General features: G+C 41.7%; 1 protein-coding gene across 1 annotated transcript in view; it reads left to right on the top strand.

The window, feature by feature from the left end:
- The window catches only part of PREX1 (phosphatidylinositol-3,4,5-trisphosphate dependent Rac exchange factor 1), a 266216-nt gene extending 238479 nt beyond the window's left edge, over positions 1-27737 (top strand). The window contains exons 27-40 of the mRNA XM_048496371.1: positions 4294-4382; positions 5866-5948; positions 7400-7490; positions 9711-9839; positions 11203-11244; positions 11761-11978; positions 15717-15816; positions 16420-16563; positions 17702-17816; positions 19083-19149; positions 20480-20658; positions 22539-22641; positions 23974-24041; positions 26234-27737. Of these exons, the coding sequence (XP_048352328.1) occupies positions 4294-4382; positions 5866-5948; positions 7400-7490; positions 9711-9839; positions 11203-11244; positions 11761-11978; positions 15717-15816; positions 16420-16563; positions 17702-17816; positions 19083-19149; positions 20480-20658; positions 22539-22641; positions 23974-24041; positions 26234-26276 (1471 nt within the window). The 3' untranslated portion in view covers positions 26277-27737. The remainder of the gene's footprint in view (positions 1-4293; positions 4383-5865; positions 5949-7399; positions 7491-9710; positions 9840-11202; positions 11245-11760; positions 11979-15716; positions 15817-16419; positions 16564-17701; positions 17817-19082; positions 19150-20479; positions 20659-22538; positions 22642-23973; positions 24042-26233) is intronic.
- Positions 27738-27941: the final 204 nt, after the last annotated feature.

Genomic DNA, 27941 nt, shown 5'->3' with positions numbered 1-27941 from the left:
TCCCCAAACAGGTTCACTATTTTCTCTGCATGCCATAAAACTGCAGTGATGACGTAGAGTTCTTGGGCTGTTTGGATGCATTTGTAACAGCAGCAATTGTTTAAAAAAGTTTTCTTTCTATTTAAATTACCTGTAATTTTCTTCTCAGAAGCCTGAGTTGTTGAGCAGCAAACTAACAGATGTCTGGGTGCTGCCTCCCCTTTGCTCTTTTTGAGCTGCTTTTGAAAACCACAGTCCCCAAATATTTATTCTGGTGTCTGAGTTTTTTGTTTTTATAAGGCAGGACTGAACTGCTGCCTCTCCTGAACTATTTGTCATCACTGGAAACATCACATAGGGCAAGCTGGACTTTTCTGTTTTAAACATTGAGCTGAAAAGAAATGAAACAAGGAACTTTTCCCCATCCAGTGGAGGAATGAATGCATTTTACAGAATACCATGGCAGACTAGAGACAGATTCAGTAGCTATCAGAGATTTATGAAGACCTAATTTTGTGTTCCAGTTTAGATCAAACTAGATGCTAATTTTTCTTCTGTGTTTGTTGCAAAAGACTTGTACTTTTTATTTTGTAAATGTGACTGTTGAGCTGCTTTATAAAAGCAATTGCATGGGGAAGGGAGGCTATTTAACTCTTTCCTGTCCTCAGATTTCATACTAAAAAATATTGCCCCTTAGCTGCTTTTACCCCAGGGAAATTTAACTTGTAGTAATTCCCAAGCCAGAAATGCAAGCACATCGCATTAGCTTTTTGTGTGTGTGAGAGAGAGATAATGGCAGGGGAGGAATGGGTTAGAAAAAAATCTTCCAGTGTTTTTCTCCTTAAAAAAGAATCCCTACTGGCTGCATTTGGAAAAGAGGAGAAAAAGACTTCTATATGGCACCATTTGCAAGGAAATATAAATTCAGAGATGATACTTTTTCTAAAGGTTACATCTTACTGGTTTCTCCCTTTGTATTTATCGAGTTGAAATTTTACACATACTTGTTTCATTTGTTCAGTGATTTGTTCTGCCAAGCCTTTATTCTAATACAGAACGGTGTGGGGTAGACGATGCCCTCCTTAGGAGAAGAGCGTGTTGGGAAAAAATGTGGCATGAATGGTTTACAATCCCAGTGGCATGAGCTCTTTAGTTGTTGTAGACCCTACAGTAAAAGCCACCCTGATTGGCAATAATAGAGGGGACAAGAGCCCCAACAAGAAATGCCCCATTAAAGAGGTATTTACTATTTGGAGGATTTAAGAGCTAACATTTCCATGTTGGCTGTTTCTCACAGGCTCAGTTCTATTCTGTATAGAGTAGCAACACTAAGAGTTGGAATCCTCTCCCCCTCAGAAAGGTCACTAGGATAGGGTTGCCACCCTCCAGGTCAGGGCCAGAGTTCTCCTGAAATTATAACTGATCTCCAAACTGCAGGGATCAGTTCCTCTGAAGAGATCAGGACCTTAGGTGAATGACACTCTATGACATCACATCACAGGAGCTTAGGTGAGTGAACTTTTGACATCACATCCTTGCCGAGCTCCCTCCCATCCCTAAACTGTGTCCTCCTCCAGTTCTGCCCCCAAATCTGCAGCTGGCAACCCTACCTTGAGGTGTAAATGGCTTGAAATGGCGGCTCCCTTATAATCAGCTGAGGGACATATTTTGTTTTCCAAAGTGTAGAAGAAGAAGAAAAGTTTGGATTTATATCCCACCTTTCTCCTGTAAGGAGACTCCTGTAAGGAGACTCGAGGTGGCTTTCCCTTCCTCTCCCCACAACAGACACCGTGTGAGGTAGGTGGGGCGTAGAGAGTTCCGAAGAACTGTGACTAGCCCAAGGTCACCCAGTAGGCTTCGTGTGGAGGAGTGGGGAATCAAACCGGGTTCTCCAGATTAGAATCCGCCTTCTCTTAATCACTACACCATGCTGGCTCTCAGTAAATGTATCTACAGTAAGTGTGCCCGTGAGCCATCCTTCAGGTTGTTGTAAGCATATTTGTTTTGGTCAACTGAAGATTTTTCCAGTTTTTGTATCACATGGGAAATGGAGCTTTGTGTGAACTTAAAATGACTGCTGAGCCCTGAAAGCTACTGAGCAACAGCCAAGAGCTGTCAAATTGGGTGGCGGATAGAAAATCCCCAGCATGTTTTGCAATCGGCGCATTAAATAAAATAGGCCATGGCAATTCAATTAGAAGTGCTATTTCCTTTCCTTTCTAAATTTAAACCACCACAGTAGTGAGCTCAACATTCCTAGTTACAGGAATTAACAGCATTTATTTCGCCTAAGAGCCGAGCACTGAAGAAATAAAAAAGCACATCTTTTCATGGTTTAAATCTTCAGTTTTGGTATCATAGGATACATTTGGTACATGACACTCTAGTCTCTTCGAGGGAAACTCCTGGTTAACAGCAGACATATTTTAGCACCATAGAAATAATTTTATACATCATTTCATACAACGCCTACTCTTGCACTGTGTTTTGTTTAATAGGTTCTATGATTGAGTCTAATCTACCCAGGATGACATAGTGCGATCAAAGGCAAATTCCCAGTGGTGTTGTCACTTGTTTCAAGGTTTGGACATAAATGCAAGATGAGAAAGATTATTCCTTCTTATCTCTTTTTAGACTCAGACAGACAATTAAGCATACACAACAAATATAATAGCAATAGACAGACAATTAAGCATACACAACAAATATAATATACACAACAAATATAATAGCATACACAACAAATATAATAGCATACACAACAAATATAATAGCATACACAACAAATATAATAGCTATTCAAGTGTTTTGATGGTTTTAGGCCAGAAAAGGGATACCATGGAACTTACAAGAGCGAGCCAAGAATGTACAACCGTGAGGATATTTGCCTGCATTTGACATGCTTTGTTGAAGGAGAACTGATTCACGGTCATTTGATTTTCCATAGGAGTCAATCTTTCTCTCTCATCTAGCAGTCTTCTTAAAAGTGGTGTATCGCTTTCATAAATGCAGAGAAATGCAATATCTTTGAGAACCTATGTATTATGAGCAGAAATCAAGTAGAGATGGAAAGAAGGCTATTTTTAACATCACAATCTCTGTTGAGAAGTCTGGAGAATACCACATGGTGTTATTGTATAGTATTTATGCAACAGCAGTTATGCATTCCAACAGTTGTAGAGGCAAAAGAAGGACACCTGGTGTAGTGGTCAGAGTATTGGGCTAGGGAGACCCAGATCTTGCTGCAGTGGGTGACAGTTCTGGGAAACAATATCTGTCCTTCTGGAAGAAGTTGAAATGGCTCTTTTAAAACCCAGGATGAGTAGCAGCTGTTCTCAGACAATGGTTGAGGACCCCAGAGTGATGAGATTTGAGCTCAGGAAGGAAGAGGAAGAACTGGATAATCTGGGAGAGATGGCTTTGGGAGGCTTGATAGCAAATTAGAGTTTCTTCAGTACAATAAGCAAAATTGCTCTGAAATACAATCTGACTTCTTGGTAGTGCTATTTGGAGTATGAAAGGTGAGAGGTAAAATCAAAACTTATTCAGTATTAACCGATCTGAGATTACTCTGTTCCAGGTAGAGAAGTGGGACAATATTGTAGAATTACTTTGCATGCAGGTCCTGAAAAGCACAGTTGTGTTTGGAAGAGTGTGAGAACTGAGGTTCTTTTGTCTTTGTAGGATGTAGATGGGAGGCAATGGGGAGGCATCAGGGAACAATATTACTTCATTCATCTTAATATGGAGGTCATACTTTGGAGTCAAGCGCCTAAGGTTGCTGTGATGAGATTCCTCTTCTCACACATCATGAAGAATTAAGTTCACTGGGTTTAAAATATCGTCGAAGGCTTTCACAGCCTGAATCATTTGGGTGTTGTGGGTTTTCCAGGCCGTGTGAACACCGTGTGGTAGTTTTGCGGGTGAAACGTTAGGAGCAGGAGCTACCAGACACAGACACACAACTGGGAAAAACCGCAGCACGCTGGGGTTTAATTTTGAACTGCTAAACCTCTCCTGGTCTTTAGTCATTCACAGACAGCTTGGTAGCCAGGAGGGAACCACCAATGTCATCCATCTTCATCAAAAGAACAGTTCTTAATGCAGAGTTCAAAAAGCTGCTGGCACTTAAAAAGATGGTATCCTATTACTGTGTTAGATCAGGAGATCTAATGTCAGACGTGATTTCACAGAGATGGGCAGAATACAAAAGAGATCAGTAAAGGGTTGTGTTTTTTTTTAAAAAAAACACTAGCTGATGTTCTTCCATGAAGGCAGCCCTTTAATGTTTCTTTGTTCTCTTATTTTTTCCAGTGAGTGTAACAGTAATCGGGACTCTGTGCTATCCTACACCAGCGTGCGGAGTAACAGCTCATACTTGGGCAGCGATGAGATGGGATCAGGTGAGTAAACGGCTGGTTAGGGGTGCCAGCTCCCGACTGGGAAATTTCTGGAGCTTTGGGGAAAAGGTTTGCGGAGGAGCCGTAGATTCCATCCTCCAAAGCAGTCATTCCTTCTAGGGGAACTTATCTCAGTAGTCTGAAGATTAGTTGTAATTCTGGGATATCCCCTGTCCCCACCTGGAGGTTAGCAGCCCACCTAGTGGTCCATCTAGTCCCACATCTTATCTCAAACAGTGGCCAACCAGGTACCCTTTAGGGCCAAGCAAATAGGGTCGAGTGCCAGCGGTTCTACTGATGCTGGTAGTGCTGGTATTCAGAGGTTTTACTGCTTGTGAATTTTATTTATTTATATATTGGACTTATATCCCATCCTTTCCCATCCAGAGAATGTGATGGTTCCCAGCAGGAAAGGTGCTCCAACTCCTTAACCACCTTGATTGGCCCCACCTGTACTGTTTCTTGTTCTGCAGTGTTCTTTTTGAGATTTAATAGAGGCATTAATAGATGGAACTTGCATCAGTTGTAGTTTGCAAGGGCCTGCCTATTGAACAGCTGACCATCTTAATATGAGAGCCAGCCTGGTGTAGTGGTTAAGAGCAGGTGGATTCTAATCTAGAGAACCTGGTTTGATTCCCCACTCCTCCACCTGAGTGGCAGAAGCTTATCTGGTGAACCGAATGTGTTCCCGCACTCCTACATTCCTCCTGGGTGACCTTGGGCTAGTCACAGTTCTTTGGAACTCTCTCAGCCCCACCTATCTCACTAGGTATCTGTTGTGGGGAGAGGAAGGGTGTCTGTTGTGGGGTCTGTTGTGGGGAGTGGAAGGAAAAGGACCTTGAGTCTCCTTACAGAAGAGAAAGGTGGGGTATAAATCCAAACTTATTCTGTTCCCTGTCAGTGTTTCCACTGCTGCTACAGACCATATTTTTATTCATTCATGGCAAGAATTCATAATCTACCTTCTCCTATGTTAGAAAGCGCTCACAGAATCCTGGTACCAAAACTAAGGAAAAAAATGTGGGACTCCAGAATCAAGCATAGAGAATTGAACCCAGAATAAATGCTGTGTGGACAAAGCAGAAGACAGGCCTCTGCTTCAGAAATTCTTACTATCATTATGTCGCCACTGATGTAAAAGCTTATTCAAGGAAGGGGGAAGCAGTGTAGTGATTAAGAGCAGGTGCATTCTAAACTGAAGGAACCAGGTTTGATTCCCTGCTCTGCCGCTTGAGCTGTGGAGGCTTATCTGGGGAATTCAGATTAGCCTGTGCACTCCAGCACACGCCAGCTAGGTGACCTTGGGCTAGTCACAGTTCTTCTGAGCTCTCTCAGCCCCACTCACCTCACAGTGTTTGTTGTGAGGGGGGAAGGGAAAGGAGATTGTAAGCCCCTTTGAGTCTCCTGCAGGAGAGAAAGGGGGGATATAAATCCAAAAACTCTTCTTATTCTAACAAGACGGAAATCATACTTCTTTCATAATTAGGTGATGAACTTCCTAATGACATGAGGATACCATTGGACAAACAAGACAAACTCCATGGCTGCCTAGAGCATCTTTTTAATCAGGTGAGTGACATAAACATTTCCACGTGGAGCAAAGCCCTCGATTGCTTTGACTCCAGGCTCTTACAGCATTCCATCCTACCATCCAGGCGTGACAAATAGCAACAGGGCCACATGGAGGTGTTCAGGGCACATAGTGGTATTCATGGACTGGTAGAACCTAAGTTCTACATTGCCATGCTGAACTAGAGCAGTGCCTACTTGTGCCAGCATTCAGTCCAAATCTTTCCAGCTGTGCTTTTGGAAGTGCTTTTGCAGTGCTTTTGGAAGCAATGAGTTGGAACAGGGAGATGATAACCACCTGTCAGTGTTTGTCCAAGCGGTTCGTATTCAGCAGTATGCCTCATCTGAACAGAGAGGTTCCATTTACCTATTATATTTCACAGACCTAAACTGCGTACATTTGTCTAATCCTCTTTTACAACTCAGCTAGATGTGATTGCCACATTTGGCATACTGAATTTCACACTTATTCAGAGCCCTAAGTAGCACTTGCATCTGGGTTGTAAAATAATATTTCACTTGTCCTGTATTTGATCATGTCCTATTTCCATTCCATTTCCTAATAATAACAGTGTGGATAATAATGGAGTGACATGGTGTGTGGTTTGTTTTTCTATACATATGAATTTGGCGAACCCTTCTTCTCATCCCCATCCCCACCCCCACCATAGGCTGACTAGTGAAAGATTTCTGCACACAGCAGTCTAAAGAATTCCACTTTCACAGCAAACTTTAGTTTGTCATGTCCCTTCCAAAAGTATGACTTCTGGGGATATGAACAAACCATAATTTGTGGTTTGAACTTAATAACAAACTATGGTTTACCATGAAAGCCATTGTTAAATTGCTTCCTGCTAGGCTAGGATATAGGAGGCATGTTGCAAGTCTGATATGGGAGGGTTTGCGCAAGCACAAAGATCCCCAGAGTAATTGTTCTTTATTGCTACTTTATGGTTCAATATTAAGTCTTGATTCTGCCATGTTCTTCTTATTCTTTCCCATTCACGGACCTGCCATATCTTAAATTCTTACTCACTAGTAGTAACCGTTTGACATATTCTGTTACATTAGATGAAGAAGACGTTTTGATTGGACAGCTTTATGGAGGAGAAGTCGATTTATGGCTACCAATCTTGATCCTCTTTGATCTGAGATTGCAAATGCCTTAACAGACCAGGTGATCGGGAGCAACAGCCGCAGAAGGCCATTGCGTCCACATCCTACATGTGAGCTCCCAAAGGCACCTGGTGGGCCACTGCAAGTAGCAGAGAGCTGGACTAGATGGACTTTGGTCTGATCCAGCTGGCTTGTTCTTATGTTCTTATGTTCTTATGATTCAAGCAAGCATTGTGAAGTACAGCACACATAATTTGTTGTACAACCTGTAACTATTCATCTCACTGGAAACTCTTGGAGAATTTTAAAAATGACCAAGATGCTTCTTTCTATAGGTGGATGCTATCAATGCCCTTCTCAAAGGACCAGTGATAAGCAAGGCTTTTGAAGAAACCAGACATTTTCCAATGGACCACAGTTTGCAAGGTAACCTTCAAAAGGTTCATGAGCCCAAAAGAATCAGCATTTCCTAAAACATAATGGCCTGGTGAAGACATCATTTCCTCTATCTCTGACTGTTGTTAGGAGCTCAAGAGTGCCATAAACATGATAGTTTTTTCTCCTCCTCCTTCCTATATTCTTGAACGCGAATCTGTCTTCTTCCCTGTTGAGGACTACCCAAGGTGTGACATTTTACATTCACCAATGTTAACATGAGCCGTAATTGGCTTTAACCAGAATTTGTAATATCACTTCAAATGCTGATGTGAAGCTAACTATAATAAAGATGTTAAGCAAACGCAGGGCTGCACCACAAATTGCTGCAGAAAGGGAAAGGAGTGGGAATTCATTCACAATAGGAAAAGAAGCAGAGACGGGAAGTAGCAGCATGCAGTTGGATATTTCTGATTCAGAAAACAGCATGGAATTCCCTGCATTTTGTTTCGAGTATTTCTGATCTGAAACTAAACAGGGAATTTGAGGCACTGTTTCAGATTGGAAATATCCAACTATATACCTGTGTCAGGGAGACTGTTTTTTGACAACATGCCTCCAGTCACATGAAGAACATTAATTTAAATTACTTTTCCAGTTGGCATCCGAGAGCAAAGCTTTATCTCTTTCACAATTGTAGATAAGCTGTGGTGAAAAGAAGTATTTTCCCTGTTAGCTGAGCGGTGAATGTACTCCTGCTAGCATTCATATCACTTTTAAATGTTAGAATTTTTAAAGAAAAAATACTTTTTAATTTTTTTGAAGGCTGCATGCTCTGCTTCTGGACATCTCTGGCACTGTTGCATTCATCCAGATCTTCTCTTTTCCTCTGTCAGATGGCTGCAACTCTGCAGTTTCCATACATAACCCACTCTCCATCCTAGCACCCTGGTAGTGACAGGCTATTTTGCTCAAATTTCAATTTGGGTGCCCCTTTGGGAGGTGTGTGTGTGTGTGTCCACTCTTCTGAGTGACAGTGAAGAGCATCATGTCTTTTCCACAAACACCCTTTCTCCAAGCCATAGAATAACACACCATTGTAATTGAAAAAGAGGATCTTGCAGGCACTCTTTGGCTAAGCCTGAAACTTGACTGCAGAATGCTTTGACTACTCATGCAGAAAGGCCCCCAAAGATCCATGGAAGATGAATGGCCTGAAAAGTTCACAGAGGGTCAGTTGTGCTTTGCTGTGAAGCAATCCACTGCATCCCTCATGAAGTTTCTAAAAAAAAATTGCTGCTGCTTCTCTTCAGGATAGCTTTTGGCTTGGAATGAATGACTTCTCATCATCATATCGTTCTTTTAAATAAACACCATTGAGTGCATATAACAAATAGTGCATTTAGCTGATCTTCTAGAAAGGGGAGAGTTTTAAGGGTAGGGAGTGGGACTCAGGATAAGCTTGGGTGTGTTTCTCTCCTTCCCCCATCCCCTCTCTGTAGCCAATACGAAACCCATTTCCTGATCATGAGCTACATTTCCTTTTCCTCTCTGAATCTAAATTCTCTCTTTGCTGCATTTCAAACGATGTGGTCAAAAGAGGCTTATATGTTTGGTTAGACCGGCAAATTTAGAACGAGGAAGTTTCCTTTATTTTTATTTTTTTTGCACAGATGGCACATAGATGTTTACGATAGTAGTTGGAAAGCCCCTTTGCATTTAAGGAGTTCTTGCATAGATTTCATCCATTTTAGATGCACTGCAGACTCTTTGAAGACAGCGTCAGATCAGTGGAGTGGCTTACCCTGGAGCGCCTATATGAGCTTCACGTGCTGCCGCTGAAAATAACAGCCCAGTGTCTCATTCTCTCTTACCTCCTTTCCAGATTGCATTAAAGTGCCTGTTGTGCAACACCCTGAAAGCAACAGCCACTGAAATGGAATTTAAACCGTATTAACATCTTGCCATGTATTTTGGATTGCTATATGGTATGGGGAACAGAGGAGGAGAGCAAGCAGAGCTGCTGTTTTCAGTGGCAGCCACGAGACTCTCATACTGTGTAGTTCCTGACTTAGCATATGTTTTACTGCTTTCATGAAACTATTTATCTGCATGGCTTTACAGTACAGACTCCCTGGTGACATAAATCTTCCCTCTTTGTTGGTGCAATTAGACTTGGCAGGGAGTGCATTTATGTGCTAGCCCAATTAGCCCTCTATATTACTCTGGCATTGCTCAGTTGCTTAGACTTAAAGTGTCTTATTTCTGCAGAATTTAAACAGAAAGAAGAAACAACAATTAGGAGCAGGAATAAAATCCAAGTCAGCATCCAAGAAGACCCCTGGAACCTTCCACTCCGCATCAAGAACCTGGTTGAAACCATACAAAAATATGTGGAAGGTTGGTGAATGAGGAAACTCTGTTATTAATTTCATTGTTACACAGAAGTTACAGAGGATGTGGTCAGCAAGGGTGGAGCAAAAGAAAAAACACTTCAGATGACTGCTGCTGGCAAATTTCACACAAAATGAAGACTGCTGGCAGGTTTTTGCTCCTTGGTGTAACTGGTGTGTGTGTGTGTGCGTGCGTGTGTGCTTGCGCTTTTTGAGCTGACACAGACTCAAAATTGCATCATTGACCTGTATTAGGCCCTGGAGACTTCTGATAGGTGCAGTGGTTCTGTGTGATTTGTGCCCAGCAGGCAATTTGGGCAGAAATCCTGAATGCTGCTGTGTATGGGATCTGTACTTACCATGATGCATTAATTAATTTATTTCATTTGTAGAATGTCTTCCTTGTTGAGACTCAAGGCAGCTTACAAAACATAAAAGTAATATAACCATAACATAGTTAGGCGTCCAATAAAACAATGCAATAGGATTAGGATGATAAATTTAGAAGGCAAGACTACCCAAAAAAACTCCACATAAATGCCTGAAATACCATCAAATGCAGGAAATGGACTACACAAGTAGAGAACAAGGGAGCAGAAGCAAGATAATAATAGAGTAAACAAGGCAATGGAGGGCAGTGAAACGTCCTTTATAAAAGCAGCCTCTAGAACCATTCCATTCTATCACAGCCCTATTCTCCATCATTAAAATGACCGCCTGAACACTTCAGCTTTATACATTCTAAAGCAGGGGTCCCCAAACTTTCTGAGCTTTCAGGCGCCTTTGGAATGCTGGCACTGTGTGGTGAGTGCAGCCGCAAAATGGTTGCCACAAAATGGCTGCCGCAGCTTACTTTCAGTCAGACAGTGAAGATCCTTGTGCTGTGGTGGCAGCAGCAGCTAAAGTAACATTTAAAAATTTTTCCCTGGCCTATCAAATCTTCCATGGCCAATCGGAAGTGTGGCTAGGTAAAAGCTCCACTGAATCTACTCAAAATACTGGGGGGGCAGGGACTAGAAAAGGCATTAGTGAGCACAGTGGCACCTATGGACACCATGTCAAGGATCCCTTTCCTAAGCAGGAGTTTTGCTGACTTCCTCAGGCAGGCTGTTTCACAAGGTGGGGTCTGCAATGGAAGAAGCTTGGACAGGGCTGGGGATTGTGGAATCTGGAGCTTCAAATATGTGGGGTTTTGAACATGTGCAGTGTAACTGACCCCCACCTACAAGTAGCAATTTCCAGTTCATGAGCAACTGGAATTAGGAATCCTCTTCGCTTCTGGAAATGAAGCATGGGACAAAGTGTGGCTTAAACAGAAGGAGATTATTGCCCAGTTTTTATTTGTGCTTTATTTTCATTTTCCTTCCTAGATGGAAAGAACCAGTTGTTACTGGCCTTGCTGAAATGCACAGGTAATGAACTCTTTCATTTGCTGCTGTTTACGGAGCACTCCATCAGCACTTCTTCACTTTGGCGTGCAGATTTGTGTTTTGTGTTTCAGAGAAAAAGGCATTAAGCTGTTACGATGAATTTATTTTCATATTGCTGCAAATCTACTCTTGTCTTTTGTGTACATCAGATTGATGATACAGAACATCCCTTTTATAGGCCAGTCCTCTTTTTGTCCATGTTTGGTCATGATTTTTTTTTAAAATCTCAAACTGAATATTCTGCGGTCAAAATATAAACCCCTTGATATCCTCTTGGAAGACTTGATTGCTATGTGTACATCACTGAGTACATCAATTGGAAAGTTGGAACCCCCTGACAAACAAAGGAAGTAGAGAGGATTCTATGGGCATTTCTCCAGTGTCCACGTTGCTTGTTGACTTCTGGAAAGTCAAGTCAGGATAAGGAAGTTATTGCTTTGTCTCATTTTGTCCTTCTCTCTCTCTCTCTCTCTCTCTCTCTCTCTCTCCCTCCCCCAGACACAGATCTGCAGCTGAGACGAGATGCCATTTTCTGCCAGGCCTTGGTGGCAGCTGTGTGCACGTTTTCTGAACAGCTACTGGGTGCTCTCAACTACCGATACAATAACAACGGCGAGTATGAAGAGAGCAGCAGGGAGGCCAGCAAGAAGTGGTTAGAGCAGATCGCCGCCACTGGGGTGTTGCTCAACTACCAGTCCTTGCTCTCTCCCAGCGTGGTAAGAATGTGCTGCAGTTTCCTCAAACGAAAACCAAAACAAGGAACTGTGCAGTGTTCACCTTAGTCATCTGTTGACCAAGTAGGGAGGGGCCAAGGCTCTGTAGGGAATGCTCTACATTCTGCTCTGGCATCTCCAGTCAAAGGACATAAGGGAGCAGGCATCAAGAAAGGCCTTTCTCAGCATGAAATGAGTGGTGGGAAAGACCTGCTCTGTTGGCCCATCTACATGATGTGGTATTGTACCCACACCACACTTGCATAAGAGAACACCGGTTCTTGCTACATTTGACTGACCAGCTGGCATTCTTAATGAGACACTAGCATGGTGTAGTGCAGCAGTTCTCAACCTGTGGGTCGCGACCCCTTTGGGGGTCGAACGACCCTTTCACAGGAGTCGCCTAAGACTCTCTGCATCAGTGTTCTCCATCTGTAAAATGGATAAATGTTAGGGTTGGGGATCACCACAACATGAGGAACTGTATTAAAGGTTGGAAGCATTAGGAAGGTTGAGAACCACTGGTGTAGTGCTTAACAGCAATGAACTCTAGTCTGGAGAACTGGGTTTGATTTCCCGCATGAGCAGCAGAGTCTGATCTGGTGAACTAGCTTTGTTTCCTACTCATACACATGAAGCCTCTCAGCCCCACCCACCTCACAAAGATCATTTTGGGGAGGTGACTGTAAGATGCTTTGAGATTCCCCAAAGGTAGAAAAATGCTGGTGTAAAAGCCAGCTCTTTTCCTTATTATTCTCATACTATTATGGTGTATCTGAATTTGACTAAGATACGTCATCACCTTTTTGTCAAACCATTCTGAAAAACTTTAAAACAAAGGGTTTCAAAAAGAGACAGCTGAGTGCCACGGGGAAGCGGTTCCCGTGCAGCTGGGCCCTTTGCTGCTGCCGTTTTTCTTTTTCACCCCTGCATGACAAGCAGCATTTGTCTAAATTCCCCCTGCTAGGCAGCTATTAAAATAACAGGAGTTCTAAGCTTTTTTGGTACCCAAGAGGCAAAAGAAGAGCAATCCTTTTAAAAATTAAAAGTGGGTCCCCTGTTGTAGGTTGTGAATAATGATGGGCTGCGATTCAGAAAAAAAATTGAAAGCTAATGCAGATTACAGGGTAGAAAAGGCTGTGAATGAGAGTGTATTTTGTGTAGTCTTCTGTCCTCTGCTGGTAAGAAGGCGAACCTCACATTGTATAAAAATATCAGTGCAACTTGCAAAGAAACTCAGCTCACTGGTCAAAAACAGCGGGGATATAAACCGTGTCCCTGACCTGGATAACTGAGCAGGGTCGACCTTTGTTAATATTTGGACAGGAGACATCTAAGGATTGCCAGGGTCATGATGTGCAGGCAGGCAAATCATCTCTGAATGTATCTTGCCTTGAAAACCCCATGACTATAAGTCAGCTGTGACTTGATGGCAACGCCCCCCCCCATACATCATGACTAGACCAACACCCCACCACCAAACACCCTGTTATTCATTTGTTTAATAATAATAATAATAATAATAATAATAATAATAATAATAATAATAATAATAATAATAATGTGGATAGTCGATGTTGCAATTCCTGGTGACAGCAGAATTGATGAGAAGCAACTGGAAAAACTTACACGATACGAGGATTTAAGGCTTGAATTACAAAGACTCTGGCACAAACCAGCAAAGGTGGTCCCAGTGGTGATCGGCACACTAGGGTGCAGTGCCTAAAGACCTTGGATGGCACTTAAAACAATGGCGCTGACAAAATCACCATATGTCAGCTGCAAAGGCCACCCTACTCGGCTCTGCACGCATTATTCATCGATACATCACACAGTCCTAGATGCTTGGGAAGTGTCCGACGTGTGATGTAATACAAAATCCAGCATATTGATCTTGTTTGCTGTGTATAACTGTTTTTGTATCAATAAAATAATAATAATAATAACAATAATAATAATAATAGTTTTTAAGCCACACTTAACTTTGAGATAAAGTTAACATTTGCTTTCTAGTCTTTATTTAACATGTCATATTAGAAACAACATCAGAGCAATTACCAAAAAAAATCAATCTGTATAAATGATTGCAAAGGCAGCAAAAATGCAACCAAACCCATAAAACCATTGGAGTAACAACCATCGGATTTTTAAAAAAATCAATAGAACATCATAAAAAGCCCTTAGGATTTCTCATTAAAACCGTCAATTGAAATGTGTATTTACAATACCTCTTTGCCTGTCTTCTGACCATCTCGGAACTCAACCTTTGAAACTTACAGAAGACCCTGAAAGCTTTTTTTGGCCGGGGACATCACATTGCAGCTGCTCTTGGCAATCCTGTAGACAACAGACATTCAGGGTGGTTTGCCATTGCTTGCCTCTGGGTAGCAACCCTGGATTTCCTTGGTGATCTTCCATCTCAAATACTGACCTAGGATGACCCTGCTTAGCCTTTGAGATCTGACCAGGGCTAGTCTGGGCTATCCAGGTCATTAAAAGACAGGCAGACATTTTTATTTGTCTCCTAGAAAGCAAACATAGCATAACTAAACAAGCCAGCAAAGAAGTAAACTGCTATAGCCACGTTCTACTTAGATTACGAGATGCAAAAAGATGGAAGTGAATATTGAAACGTTGTTTGATGTTTTCTTGAACAATAACTATATTATGTCGTCAATATATATAACTGGAAATTAAGTTATTTGTCTAGTTTCAAGTTAGTCCCAAGATTTTTTTTTGTTTGAATAATTTTCAGCTTGGCTAGTGCTTGTCAGGTAGATTTTTAGTGATGGGAATTCTATCCGTTTTATTCCGGGTGGTGGATTTTGAAAAGTGTTGGCAATTTCAGTGAAGGATTTGATGAGAAAGTAGGGCAGCCAATGGGAGCAGGGAACTGGAGGGGCACAATTCCTCGTCACGAGGGTTGCCAGCTCTTGCTTGGGAAATTCATGGAAATTTGCAGATTGAATTTTGGAAGGGGGGGGGGGGGTTGGGGATGGGAAGAGCTCAGCAGAGATGTAATCCCATAGAGTCCAGCCATTTTCTCCTGGGGAACTATTCTCTGTTGTCTAAATATTAGTTATAATTTTGGGAGATATCCAGGCCTCATCTGAAAGTTGGTAACCCTTCTACGCCCTCTGGGAACACCAAACCCCCAGAAGGAATTGTGGATGGTGCCGGGCACACATCAGTGTGATGCTGACATGTTTATGTCACTTTCAGTAAAAAAAAAACCATAGAGTTTTTGTGAAATGCTGGAGCATCCCCTATTTCTTTTCCACTTTCGACCAGAAGTAATGTACACTTGTTGGTGTGATGCCCCCCCCCCCAAATTTCTCCTGCCAGTGCCTGAGGTACTGGAGAATAATGAAAGGGAGCCCAGCAAGAGAGGAAAGTCATATGATCTGCTTTGAGATGATATCGAAGTGGCATAAGTCTACTGAGGCCCATAGAGGCTTCTCATTGGCAGGGAGACTTTTTGAACCTGTTGATGCCAGCAGGAAGCCTCTTTGGGGGGCAGGGGGCACATCCACAGTGCTCGGTTCTTGGGTGGGGATGTTGGCCACTATCACAGAATCACATGACAGAAAATATCCTTCAGTGAAGCTTGTGTTACAGAGATTTGGAGGAAAAAATGCTCTCCTTTCCTTTCTGATCCCACACATCATGAGGGAGAGGAACATGTATGGGCTGGTGATTCTTTGCAATCTATGCATCTACTTCTGTTTGTTTCTCCCTTAGAAAGAGGAACGGACTATGCTGGAGGATATCCAGGCCACCCTTTCAGAACTGGACAAGGTTGCCTTTTACTTCAAGCAACTGGATGAGAGCTTTGTAGCAAGTGAGCCTATTCACCAGTTACTATTACTCCGTGGCTGATTTTTCCAGCGACTTTGCATTCAGCCCTTCAATGCGCTGAGCCATCTTCTGTGTGAAGCATTCTGTTTCTTTACTCTCCATAGATTGTTAATTAGAGTTGTGCATACTGCAATTTTTGCTAAACACCTGGCAGGAGTACAGTTAATTTTGAAATATAACTGTCTTCCGTTGTTGGCTTATTTTTATTGTTTTATGAGGTGTTATTCAGCATTTGTGGATACAGTGGATTTTTTTTTTGAAAGAGAAACCCATCCTTCACTGGCCATAGTTAGTAGAAGCCATCTACATTAATACTTCTGATTTGAGCATATCAATGTTATAAATATTTATGTTGCTAAACTAACTCTGGCAAGCCTCTTCAAACCGCTTTATTTTGGGTGGTGGATTTTGAAAAGTGTCAGGATGTTACATTAGCTGGACCTTTGGTCTAATCCAGCAGCCTTATTCTTTATTAAAAGACCTCTGTTGCCTGATAAAATTTTCAACTTTACAGTGTCATTGTTTTGGCCATCTCAGTTATCCGGTTTCCCTAAAACACTAAAATGCTCTATCCCCGTTTCTCCAGATACACATGTCTTCTATCATGTCGAAGGGAATCGACAGCTTCTCAAGGTTATCTTTTACCTGGACAGCTTCTACTTTTCCAAACTGCCTTCCCGATTTCAGAATGGCGGAAACTTGAAACTGCATGCGGTGCTTTTTACAAAAGGTACGGGAGAAATCCTTCCCCCTGTTCCTCCCCTTAAACCATGATCTGTAAATGCAGTTAGTGTACACCAGGTTTTAATTGCAACACCAATGAACAACACCTCTTTTCAATGGCCCCTTTGCAGGTAAGTAAAGAATGAGGCTGTGGGGATTAAACTTTGGAAAGCTTGAATCTGACGACTGGTAAACACCAACTTGGGAAACATGCTTGTAGTGATGAAACTGTGAGATTAACTGAACATATGAACAAGCTTTTATAGGGTTCAAAGTACATATGAAGGGTTAGATCTGTTTGTTAAAACTTGCTGAATCTCGTAAAGTGGAGAGGCCTGTTTTTAGAGCAGAAAGCAGGTGAAGTGGCAAACGTGTATACGTCCCCTGACCCAGAAGTAGACAGCCTTTTTGGCTGGAGTGCAAACAAAACCTCAGTGTTTCCCTGTGAAGATTTCAGTGTGCTGGTAAACAAAGGGTGGGAAAGTTGGAGATGAGAGTTGCCCTTCACCAGTCACACTGGGGGCATTCTGAACTTTAGTGGCACTCCTAAGAGCATCAGATTGCAGGGTTTGGTCCCTGAGGATGAGAATTGACTGTGCAAACAAAGTGGTCAGGCCTGGTGGTGGTTGTCTATTCCTTCAAGAACCCTCCTACCTTCAACCATACACACACACACATGAACACACACTAGTTTTGTCCTTGCTTGAGCTCTGATGATCCTCCCCTCCTTCCCCCAGGGTGGGTTGCCTATTACTAGATGCTGGGCCCCCTTCCCCCAGAGGGGTGGGACTCAACTAGATGCTGGCCTCCTCTTCCTCCCTCCCCTTCAACAGACACGAACAGATGATGGCCCCCTCCCCCCCAGGGGAATTGGTCTCAACTAGATGGCCCCTTCCCCCCCCCCCAGGTGGATGAGCCATGGCCAGATGACACCCCCTTCCCCTCACCCAGGTGGGTGGGCCATTACCTTAAATGGGAGATGTTTGGTGAAAGAGACTGCAGAAAGCACGATGGTAGATGTTTAGAGAGGATTCATTTTCAATTCAAGGTATAAAACAATTGAATTGTAATGGCTCTAAAAGTAGGAAAAATATATATGAGGATGTACCATAGAAGCATGACAGCTTTCATGAAAATCTTTACAGCCCTTGAAAACCTGGAAGGCCAGTCCCAGCCAGGTGGTTCGTCTCTGGAAGAGCTTCAGCAACACATTAACTCCTCTTCACTTGGGAAAGTACAGCAGTATTATCGCAAGCTCAGGTACAGTCACTCTCTAAAAGTACATTGCTTGTTGATAGAAAGCATCCTCCTAAAATCAGAATGGCTTCTTATTATCAGGATTGTTGTGCTTAGTATCGTGACCTATGTCCAACAGCACAAGTTTAAAAAATGAATAACCTTGCATAAGAGGGAGCAATGATGTCTGCTTACCCCCCATCCCCCATACTTCAGCCTAGTGAGCTCCATGAGATTTTGTTCCGGAGGTCCACTAACCATAATGTTCCGGAGGTCCACAACCATGATGACAGACTTGCAATAGAATGAAAAAATCAGCAGAGATGGCAGCTTCCTCTTAAGAAAACTTAAATGCTGTTGAGCCATCAGAATGCAGTTGGATGCAGGTAGCATACATAAAAATAGGTCCCTGCCCCAAGGAAGTTACCATCTAAAGCAAATATCCACCAATTGCTCTTGAATTGGTACGTTTAGACTGATATACTCACTATTAAAGATTTCTTCCAGCTTCACATAAAACAAAGAAAACCCTCTAAAGTAGCAAGAACAGAAGAACAGGCAAGTGGAACTGCATTTTTGTGGAAGACTATTCAGAGTTACTCTAGTCGGATGACATTGCTTTTAATGAGTTTAAATTGGAGTAACTGCATAGGAAGGAGCCGCGTGGTGTAATGGTTAAGTGCTTGCACTGCCAGTCACATGGTCAGGAGTTTGAGCCCCCTGTGGGCCAGATATCCTGGCAGCTGGCTCATGGTCAACTCAGCCATCCAACCATTCCTTGGTCAGTAAATGAGTACCTAGCTCATATCTAGGGGGTAAAGAATAGCCAGGGAAAGCAATGGCAAACTACCCCACAAAAACGGCTTGCCTATGAAATCACTGCTTGCAGTTGTACCCCAGGGTCAGACACAACTGAAGGGGAAACTTTACCTTTAACTACATAGGATTGCACTCCAAGAAAAGCCATTCACATGTTCACAGGCCAAGAAAGTCTGGTACCTGCCTTTGACGAGCCTCTCTTGCTGCTTCCTCGCAAAGGATGGAACCTGTACTTTTGTCAAGTGCAAAGCTAAGCACACATTTTTCTTCAACAGACACTTTTCCAAACTGTGGAAGAAAACAATAGTCATATAGAACCCTCAGTTTTTGACAAAAGTATGCTTATAATTAACCCAAGTTCCTTGAGTCCAGGAAATGAAATAGGTCAGACTCCATGCTTTTTGGGAAGGAGGAGAGCTTGAAACCAGACAACTCCAAGGCTTATGCAGTTTATTTAATGATTTGTTTCAGGACATTTTACCTTGAGAGATCCAACCTGCCTACAGATTCCAATACGGCAGCTGTGAAGATTGATCAGGTACAGAATCCATTTTGCTAATCAAGAAAGGTAGCAAAGTGAAAGTGACATAAATGGTCCCTTTGGCTGTTTTGATGTTTTTTTATTTTATTAATCTTGTTATTAAAATGTTTTGACAAGAATCTCTGATGTCACTGTTGTATTGAGAGCCTCTGGTTGTATTGTTTATTTTGTTTATAATCCGCCTTTCTCAGTGAGACTCAAGGCAGATTACACAGTGTAAGTCAGCTGACACATCCAATAAATAACGCAATAGGGTTTGAATTGCAGAAATTTGAAAACAGAGAAATCTGATACAGAACTGAAACGGAGTAGCAGCATTTAAACATGTCATGTTAAATGATGCAGAAATTACCTAGTAGGAACATATTGTTAGCCTTGCCCTTGACACCCCAAAAAGATCCCTACCCAGCCTGCCTCCCGCATTGCTAAGCCAAGTTATTTTCTCCATTGCTACTTAAAATAGTTGTGTGCTGTTACACTCTTAGCAGCTGGTGGAGATTCCTTAAAAATAAGTTCACATGATCGCCTCAATAAATCGCCTCCACACCTGTGAAAGCTGGGTAACAATATTCACAACCAGAGACAGAATACAGTAGTATAGCTTATACTATATACCATTCTGCCACCATTTTCTACCTTTGTGGCCTAAGGTTGTCTCTTTCATTAGCTCTGCCACATTTTCCCTTTGGGCCTCCCTGCAATTAGTACATTTTAGGCATACACATAAGATTAATTTTTTTAAAAAAAAAACCCTCTGAATTTGGCAGAACGTTGAAAATATTTGAATCCCTATCTATTTTAGCACTTTGGAAGTATTTAGCACTTTTACTATCTTGCTATTTTTTAAGGTGTGGAGTTACCATGGTTCACTGTAATATAATGTCTCTTTAATTGGCTTAGCGTTGCTGTCTGCAGGGTTGCTACATTTTATAGCAACTGTTTTGGGCTTTTGGGGATTTTTTGTGTGTTTATACTGCTCTGAGCTGAATTTTCTCATAGCTGCCTCACCTGAGCTTAATGCCTAGGAATAATTTACATAGAGTTTGGATTGGCTCTGGCTCCCTGGTGGGTGAGCTGTCAGTGGCTAACTTAGGTTTGTTACTGATCCATGGTGTGAAATGACCTTTCAACTGCCTGTCAACTCAACCCATTCATAAATCTCTCAAGGCAAATATCTGCATTCCAGCTCAGCACATTTGGAATTGTACTTGTGAATGGGTTGTTGGCATAAGGATCAGACAAGGTACAATTTCTGGCAAGTCTGTAAGTACAGAAAGATGAGGACATGACTGACTGACATAGACTTTTTTGTTGCATTCCTTTGCAGCTTATTCGTCCCATCAATGCAATGGATGAACTGTGCAGGTTGATGAAGTCTTTTGTCATCTACAAAGGCAGCCTGTCCAGTGGTTCTGTATCAGGGGCCGGACTGCTGCCCATATCTTCAGAGCTCTGTTACCGTCTTGGAGCCTGCCAGGTTGTCATGTGTGCCACTGGCATGCAAAGGTAGGGGAATTTCCAAATACATTTGTCTGAGTTGAATTATTTTTGCATAGGTGGATCACATCTAGTTTTCACTTAGATGACCCATGTGTGTTGGGATCTGTTTCACACTGTTCAACAGTTAGAACTTACTCATATACTCCTTTCTCTCTGAGATGTCATTTTCAGTGTGGGGGAAAATAGTTTGTAGAAGAATCCAACAATATGATTTATCCACTGGCCATCGGAAATGATACAGCTCCAACCCAGGTTTGCTGACCTCATGAGAACTAGTCTCGTTGTCTCGTTTCTGCTTCTCTTCTGTCAGGAGATGACTCTAGAGCAAACTGTTTTACGCTTTCCCCTTTGCTTCCCTTGAATTGTAAACAAGTGAAATAATGTCCGCTCTTTTGAATGACATATTGTCCCCGTACTACACTCTTCTCCTAACTAGTTCAGACTTGGATATTTTAAGTCATTTTAAACTAGACATCAGAACAAAACATCCAAATTGGACCTGACATTAAGTGATTAGTTTGCCAAGGGCATGGTTCAGTGTTTTAATGCTTATTATTTTAATGCTGTTTTAAGATACCGGTAAGTGAGTAGTGAAGTGCCACAGGGTTCTGTCCTTGGCCCAGTGCTATTAATATTTTTATCAATGACTTGGATAATGAAATAGAGGGCATGTTAATCAAATTTGCAGATGATACCAAATAAGGAGGGGTAGCTAATACGCTGGAGGACACGGGCAGGATTCAAAATGATCTGGACAGATTAGAGACTAACAAAATGAATTTCAGCAGAGATAAATGTAAGATTCTGCATTTAGGCAGAAAAAATGAAATGCATAGATATAGGATGGGTGACACCTGGCTTGACAACATTACATGCGAAAGGGATCTGGGAGTCTTAGTAGACCACAAACAGAACATGAGTCAGCAGTGTGATATGGCAGCCAAGAAAGCCAATGCAATTCTGGAATGCATTAATAAGTGTATAGTGTCTAGATCAAGGGAAGTAATTGTTCCACTCTACTACATGCATTTGGTCCAGACCTCACCTAAGAATTACTGTGTTCCAGTTCACTGGGCACTGCACAGTTTAAAGAAAGGACTCATTGACAAGCTGGAACATGACCAAAGGAGGGTAACCAAAATGGTAAAAGGTCTGGAATCCATGCCCTACAAAGAGAGGGAACCTGGGATGTTTAGTCTGGAGAAGCGAAGGTTAAGGGGGGACATGATAGCTATATTTAAATATTTGAAGGGATGCCATGTCGAAGAGGGAGCAAGCTTATTTTCTGCTGCCTCAGAGACTAGGACACGAAGTAATGGATTCAAGGTGCAGGAAAAGAGATTCTACCTAAACATTAGGAAGAACTTTCTGTTTGGGCTGTTTAACAGTGGAATTCACTGTCAGAAGGTTGTGTGGTGGAGTCTCCTTCTTTGGAGGTTTTTAAACAGAACATATGTAGGGAGTGCTTTGATTGTGTGTTCCTGAATGGAAGGGGGTTGGGCTTGATGGCCCTTGTGGTTTCTTCCAACTCTATGGTTGTATGATTCTAAGATACTGTTTTTTCTTATAATTTTAAGATGCACCTTTGTTTCTCTTGCTGTTTTAATTGATCTTTCTAATTGATGGTCATTGTTTATTAGAATGGGGGATTTTTCACACATGTTGTTATTGTAAACTGCTTTGGATGCTTTTAAAATAAAATGGAAGGATTTAAATTCTCTAAACAAAATAGTAAATGGAACTTCAAAATGTCCAGAGTGAAGCGTACAGAGTTGCTCTTCTAAAAAACGTGGTGACATATAAAATTTGCTTTGCTAAGAACATGTCATTGTATGTGAAATATAATTCTGCTTCTGAATGCAAAAATTTTTATATCCCATTCTTAGAAGTACATTGAGTGTCTCGTTGGAGCAGGCGGCCATATTAGCTCGAAGCCATGGACTCTTACCCAAGTGCATTATGCAGGCAACAGACATAATGAGAAAACAAGTAAGTATCAAGGAAAGAATCAGTGAATCATATCAGCTGCAATATATGGGAGAAATTGTGTATTCATAGCTAGGGAACAAAAGGTAACAGGAATGCAGGAATTTCACAGGCAGTGTTATCAATGAACATTACATTATTTTTGCAACCTCCCCCCATAGCAAAATGTGCATATTGTAAATATCTATAGACCTCCCACATATTTACTTTCTTCATTTATTTACTGACTTAATTTATACTCCTTTCTCCCCAAATGGGGACCCGAAGTGACATATATCACTCTCCCCTTCCTCCACGTCATTCTCATAACAACCCTATGAGGCAAGTTAGACTGAGAATGTATGACTGGCCCAGTGTCACCCAGCAACCTTCCATAGCAGAGCAAGGATTTGAACCAGGTTCTCCCAGATCCAGTCTAGGAGATGTTTAGACTGGAGAAGTGAAGATTAAGGGGGGCATGATAGCTATGTTTAAATAGTTGAAGGGATGCCATGTCAAAGAGGGAGCAAGCTTGTTTTCTGCAGCCTCAGAGACAAGGACATGGAGCAATGGATTCAAGGTGCAGAAAAAGAGATTCCACCTAAACATTAGGAAGAACTTCCTGACCGTGAGGGCTGTTCAACAGTGGAATTCGCTGCCTCAGAGGGTGGTGGACTCTCCTCCTCTGGAGTTTTTTAAGCAGAGGCTGGATGAATGCATGTTGGGAGTGCTTTGATTGTGTGTTCCTGCATGGCAGGGGGTTGGACTTGATGGCCCTTGTGGTCTCTTCCAACTCTATGATTCTATAATCACTATAACATGCTGTCATTCATATGTCAAGATGAGGAGAGGGCTGTAGTTCAGTCTATAAGGTCCCAGATTTAATCCCAGCTTCTCTGGTTTGAAGGATGAAGTAGCAGGTGATTTGAAAGACCTCTCACACTCCTGAGAGGTGCTGCTAGCCAGAATAGACAGTGCTGACCTTTAGCGTGTCCATGGTCTGACTCAGTATCAGGCATCTCCATGTGTAGGCAATGAAAAGGGAGAAGTCTTTAAATACACAGACCATGCAAAGTGCTTACTCACGCAGCCCCTGTACTTGCTGATTGTCTGCATCCCAATATATTATGGGAATCTCACAGTGTTGGGCAGTAGCTACTATAAAGTACTCAGGGAATCCTTTCAAGTTAAGTAAACACAGATGACTAATGCACTACCTCGGTGCTTTCCCAAGCCACTAACCGAAGTTAATGGATTTTCAAATAAAAATCATATATTCCTGGTGTAGTGTTTTCCCGTAAGGCTGAGATGTTTTACTGGTACTGTCAATCCCATCCATTCTTGTGTTTACTTTAGGGACCAAGAGTAGAAATCTCTGCAAAAAATTTGAAAGTGATGGATCAGATGCCGCAGACTGCACCCCGGTAGGTGGCTTTGTATATATGATATTTGTGCTGTATAAATAAATCTACAAGCACCAAGATTCATAAACACACCCAACCGATGGTGTGCTCACAAAATGCAGCAGAATTTTAAAAAGATGTTCATCTTTCACTCCTCATTAACCCTAATAGGGCTCTGGTATTTTTGTGCGAAATAAATCAGCGATGGTTGTCTTGTGGTTGTCAGAATGTTGTCAGCCTAGGACAGTGGAACTGACATCCTGATAAGCAAGTGTGGTTCATGATTCACAAATGAGTGTGACTGTAATCAGATGAATGAAGATCATTCGTGAGTGAAGACTGCAAGCTACGTGAAATGTTTAGAATTGCTTGATCATTAAAATGATTTATGTCAATGTGAGTTTTAATGAGCAAGTGAGAGGCATGGGTGTACAATTCCAAACTTTCAAAAAATACAAAACCAGATGCTCAGTAATGTGGGCACACAACTGTTATCTGAGGGACCTACCATCTTCATCAGAATGGAGGATCCAGATGAATAAACTCGTAATTGTTTGTCTTTCACTGTTTTGTTCTCACTAGTTGTGAAGATTTAGAATTAGTGGGTTTTGGTTTGGAGAGATACTTGTCCCTAACATTTAATTTGTAACTAGGCACCTCAGAAGTCAACTCCTTTGACCCAAATGCCCCCATTTCTAAAACACAGATCCTCAGAGAAAAATTACCTATAATAAACTCATAGTATTACTTATGAGAACATTCCATTAATCTTGAGCATGTTTTGTATCTAGGCAGCATCTCTGTTTATCTGGATTTTCAGTTTGTTTTAGTGGCTTTTGATTAGCTGCCGAGGAGAGGTTGAAACCCAGAAGGGAGGGACTGTAAGTCAAAGTTAGAGTACATAAAGGAGATTCCAATAACAACTCGATTTATGGCATCTCTGCTTGACACCTTGGAAGCTGTGGCTATGCTGAACTCCATCGTGTCACGTTGACGTGGCTGTGGCTGTGTAGGGATGGTTGGAAGGGGATTGTGGAAGATGGGGTGTGAGGACTGCAGAAATGTGCATTGAGGATTTGTATTTTTGTATTTTCGTTGTGCGTGCACAATGACATTAAAGTTTATCTTATCTTATCTGCTGTTATTTGGAGTAGACAACACTAAAATGTGGACCAATGACCTGAAGGCTGAACATATGAGACTAAGGCCCCTTCCGCACACGCAAAATAATGCGTTTTCAAACCACTTTCACAACTGTTTGCAAGTGGATTTTGCCATTGCACACAGTTTCAAAGAGCACTGAAAGCAGTTTGAAAATGCATTATTCTGCATGTGCGGAATGAGCCAAAGATTGTTATTTGAAACTGACTTTTTTGCTCTTTTAAAAACATATTTCACCCATTGCAATGTTAATAAAGAAGAGGAGCTGGTTTTCAGTAGCCAACCAGAAAAGAAGATGAAGAGTTAAACCCCCTCTAACTTCCTTGCAGGGACCCAGGGCAAATTGAGGCTCCGCAAGCTTGCACTTTGCTTTTTATTTTGGCCAAAATGCTTGATCATTTTCTTATGTATTTGAACCCAGGCTTACATGGGCTCATTCCGCACATGCAGAATAATGCACTTTCAAACTGCTTTCAGTGCTCTTTGCAGCTGTGCAGAATGGCAAAATCCACTTGCAAACAGTTGTGAAAGTGGTTTGAAAACGCATTATTTTGCGTGTGCGGAAGGGGCCATGGTAATACCATAAGAACATTTGTGGAAAGTAAGAGCATTTAGTACATGAGCTTAACAAGAGGTGTGTGTTAACATCTGCAAATAGATGTGTGGTGGATTCAGATCAGGCATGGTGCAAGAAGGATGGGCACCAGTCTTACACCATGCAAGTCCATTCAGTTACGGTCTGTTTCCTCCCTCCAAGGGATGTTATTTATTCTGCAAAAACAAATAGTAAGGGGTGAGTAGGGATCATGAAAAGGGGCAGGAGTATGGCTATTATTTCTGGATTTAAAAATAGTAGGAGGTCTGAATCTTCCATCATCATGCCTGTAGTGACCCTGTGAGAAGCTCTTAGGTTGAATCCCGTAGGAAATATACTGGTTGTCTTCATTACCCTGCCTCTTAAGAGAGGTCATTTGAAATGTTTGTATCCTTTGCTACATCTAGCCTGTTAACATTCACTTCGTAACACCGCCTTTTATGTTGCACGTTTGCAGAATTTACAAGTTGTGTCAACCGCCTTCGGATGGAGACTTGTAAAAGAAGAAGATGGAAATGCCTTTTCCTAGGATCACGGAAGTGTTCATCAGAACATACGGCTGCCTGAGCACTGGTCCTATCTTCTGCCCATGGTGCTGAGTCCAGAGAGGACAGTACTAGGTTCTGTGCTTCTGGGCAGTTCAATGCACTGAGAAACTGCCTTTCTGCTCATTCCTTGCATGGGATGCATGGTTGCCCTTTCTTGTGGGCTGCTGCAGGAGTTCTCAAAAACAAAACCCCCTGGAGTTTGGACCGAGGTTTGACCTTCTGCTTGATGCCAGAAGGGAAGAGGAGAAGAATATGGCAGAAACAGCAATGGAAGGATTTGGCTGTGCTGCTGACGGACTGTTGTGACTTTGAAATATGGATGGGCAAAGCAAGGTGAAGCACCTCTACCTAGCAATTAACATTTGGGGCTTTTGTCCAGTTTCCAGCACAGTCATTGGCCAGTGGCTTTGAGTCTCACAAATATATCATCTTGCACTTTGCAAATAGCACACATCTCTGGTTTGTTCAAAGGATTTCTTCTGGAGGTATTTTCTACTTCAGCCCAGTACGAACTGAACTCTACTCTGCAGAGTGTACATTCCATTGGACATACTACTAAGATTTTCCTTTAAACTTTTACTGTAAAGTTCAGGGTTTGCAATTAACACTTTTTACTAATGGTCCATTATGTATTCTGGAAATACAGTAATATTTTACACAGGAAACTAGCAATGAAGGATTCTTTTTTTTTTTAAGGGAATGACATTATGAAAAAGTAACACATGCAGTTGTGTCCTCTAATTGATCAGATGAGGGTTTTTAAAACAAGGAACAGAGAAACTATACTTATTTATGTGGAGTGGAATATCTGTTTTGGAAACATGTTGTTATATATACAAGATTTAAATAAAAAAGGAAAGTATTTGTTTCAAATGGGGCCAATATGCTGGCAAGTCTGCAGCAGTTTGCAGTTCTCTGAAAATAATTTTACGTTATTTAAAACCTTTCAGTATTTAAGTAGTCTTTAATATGTGTTATTGTTGTTGTTTTTGTAAAAAAAGAGAAACGAGGTTGTGTATATAATGTACGTTATAATTTTTTTCCTTATTTTAGAAATGTTTTCTCTTTGATCAGTATTATCATTAGCACTGTAATTTGTTTCTAAATTACGGGCTGCAATGTAATGAAAAAATATCAGCAACCTCAGGCCAGAAATAACATTGTTTTGGAGTGAGTGCCTTAAACGTTTGAATCCATGTTGATCAAGATACGAGAAAGGAAAATGGGTATAGAAAGCAAACTAACATTCTTCTATGTCATAATAGACTAAAGCCATAGTCTTCTCTAAAATGTTCATTACTGGGCATGTATAGAAGCTATTTTGGGTGACTTCTGTATCTAGTACATGGAAGAAGGGGTATTTGGATTTTGGCTAAAATAGGGCATTCAATAAACTCCAATGTTTCTTAACAATCCAGTCCTTCATCTTTTGTGTTACATTAAAACATTTCGGCTGTGAAAGGCATTTTAAAAAAAAACTTAAACAGCAGTGACGGGAGCGTGGAGGAATCCTCAACCGTATGTGTGTGTTTATAAGTCGTTGGTTTGAATTGTCTCTTTGGTGTGTAGCCTTCTGCTTTGTGAACAGAATGCAGAGTGCTCCCCCCCACACACACG

The sequence above is a fragment of the Sphaerodactylus townsendi genome, linkage group LG05 (assembly GCF_021028975.2).
Source record: "Sphaerodactylus townsendi isolate TG3544 linkage group LG05, MPM_Stown_v2.3, whole genome shotgun sequence".
Taxonomy (NCBI): Eukaryota; Metazoa; Chordata; class Lepidosauria; order Squamata; family Sphaerodactylidae; genus Sphaerodactylus; species Sphaerodactylus townsendi.
Note: the sequence above shows the minus strand (reverse complement) of the source record. Positions and strands in the feature narration are given on the sequence as shown.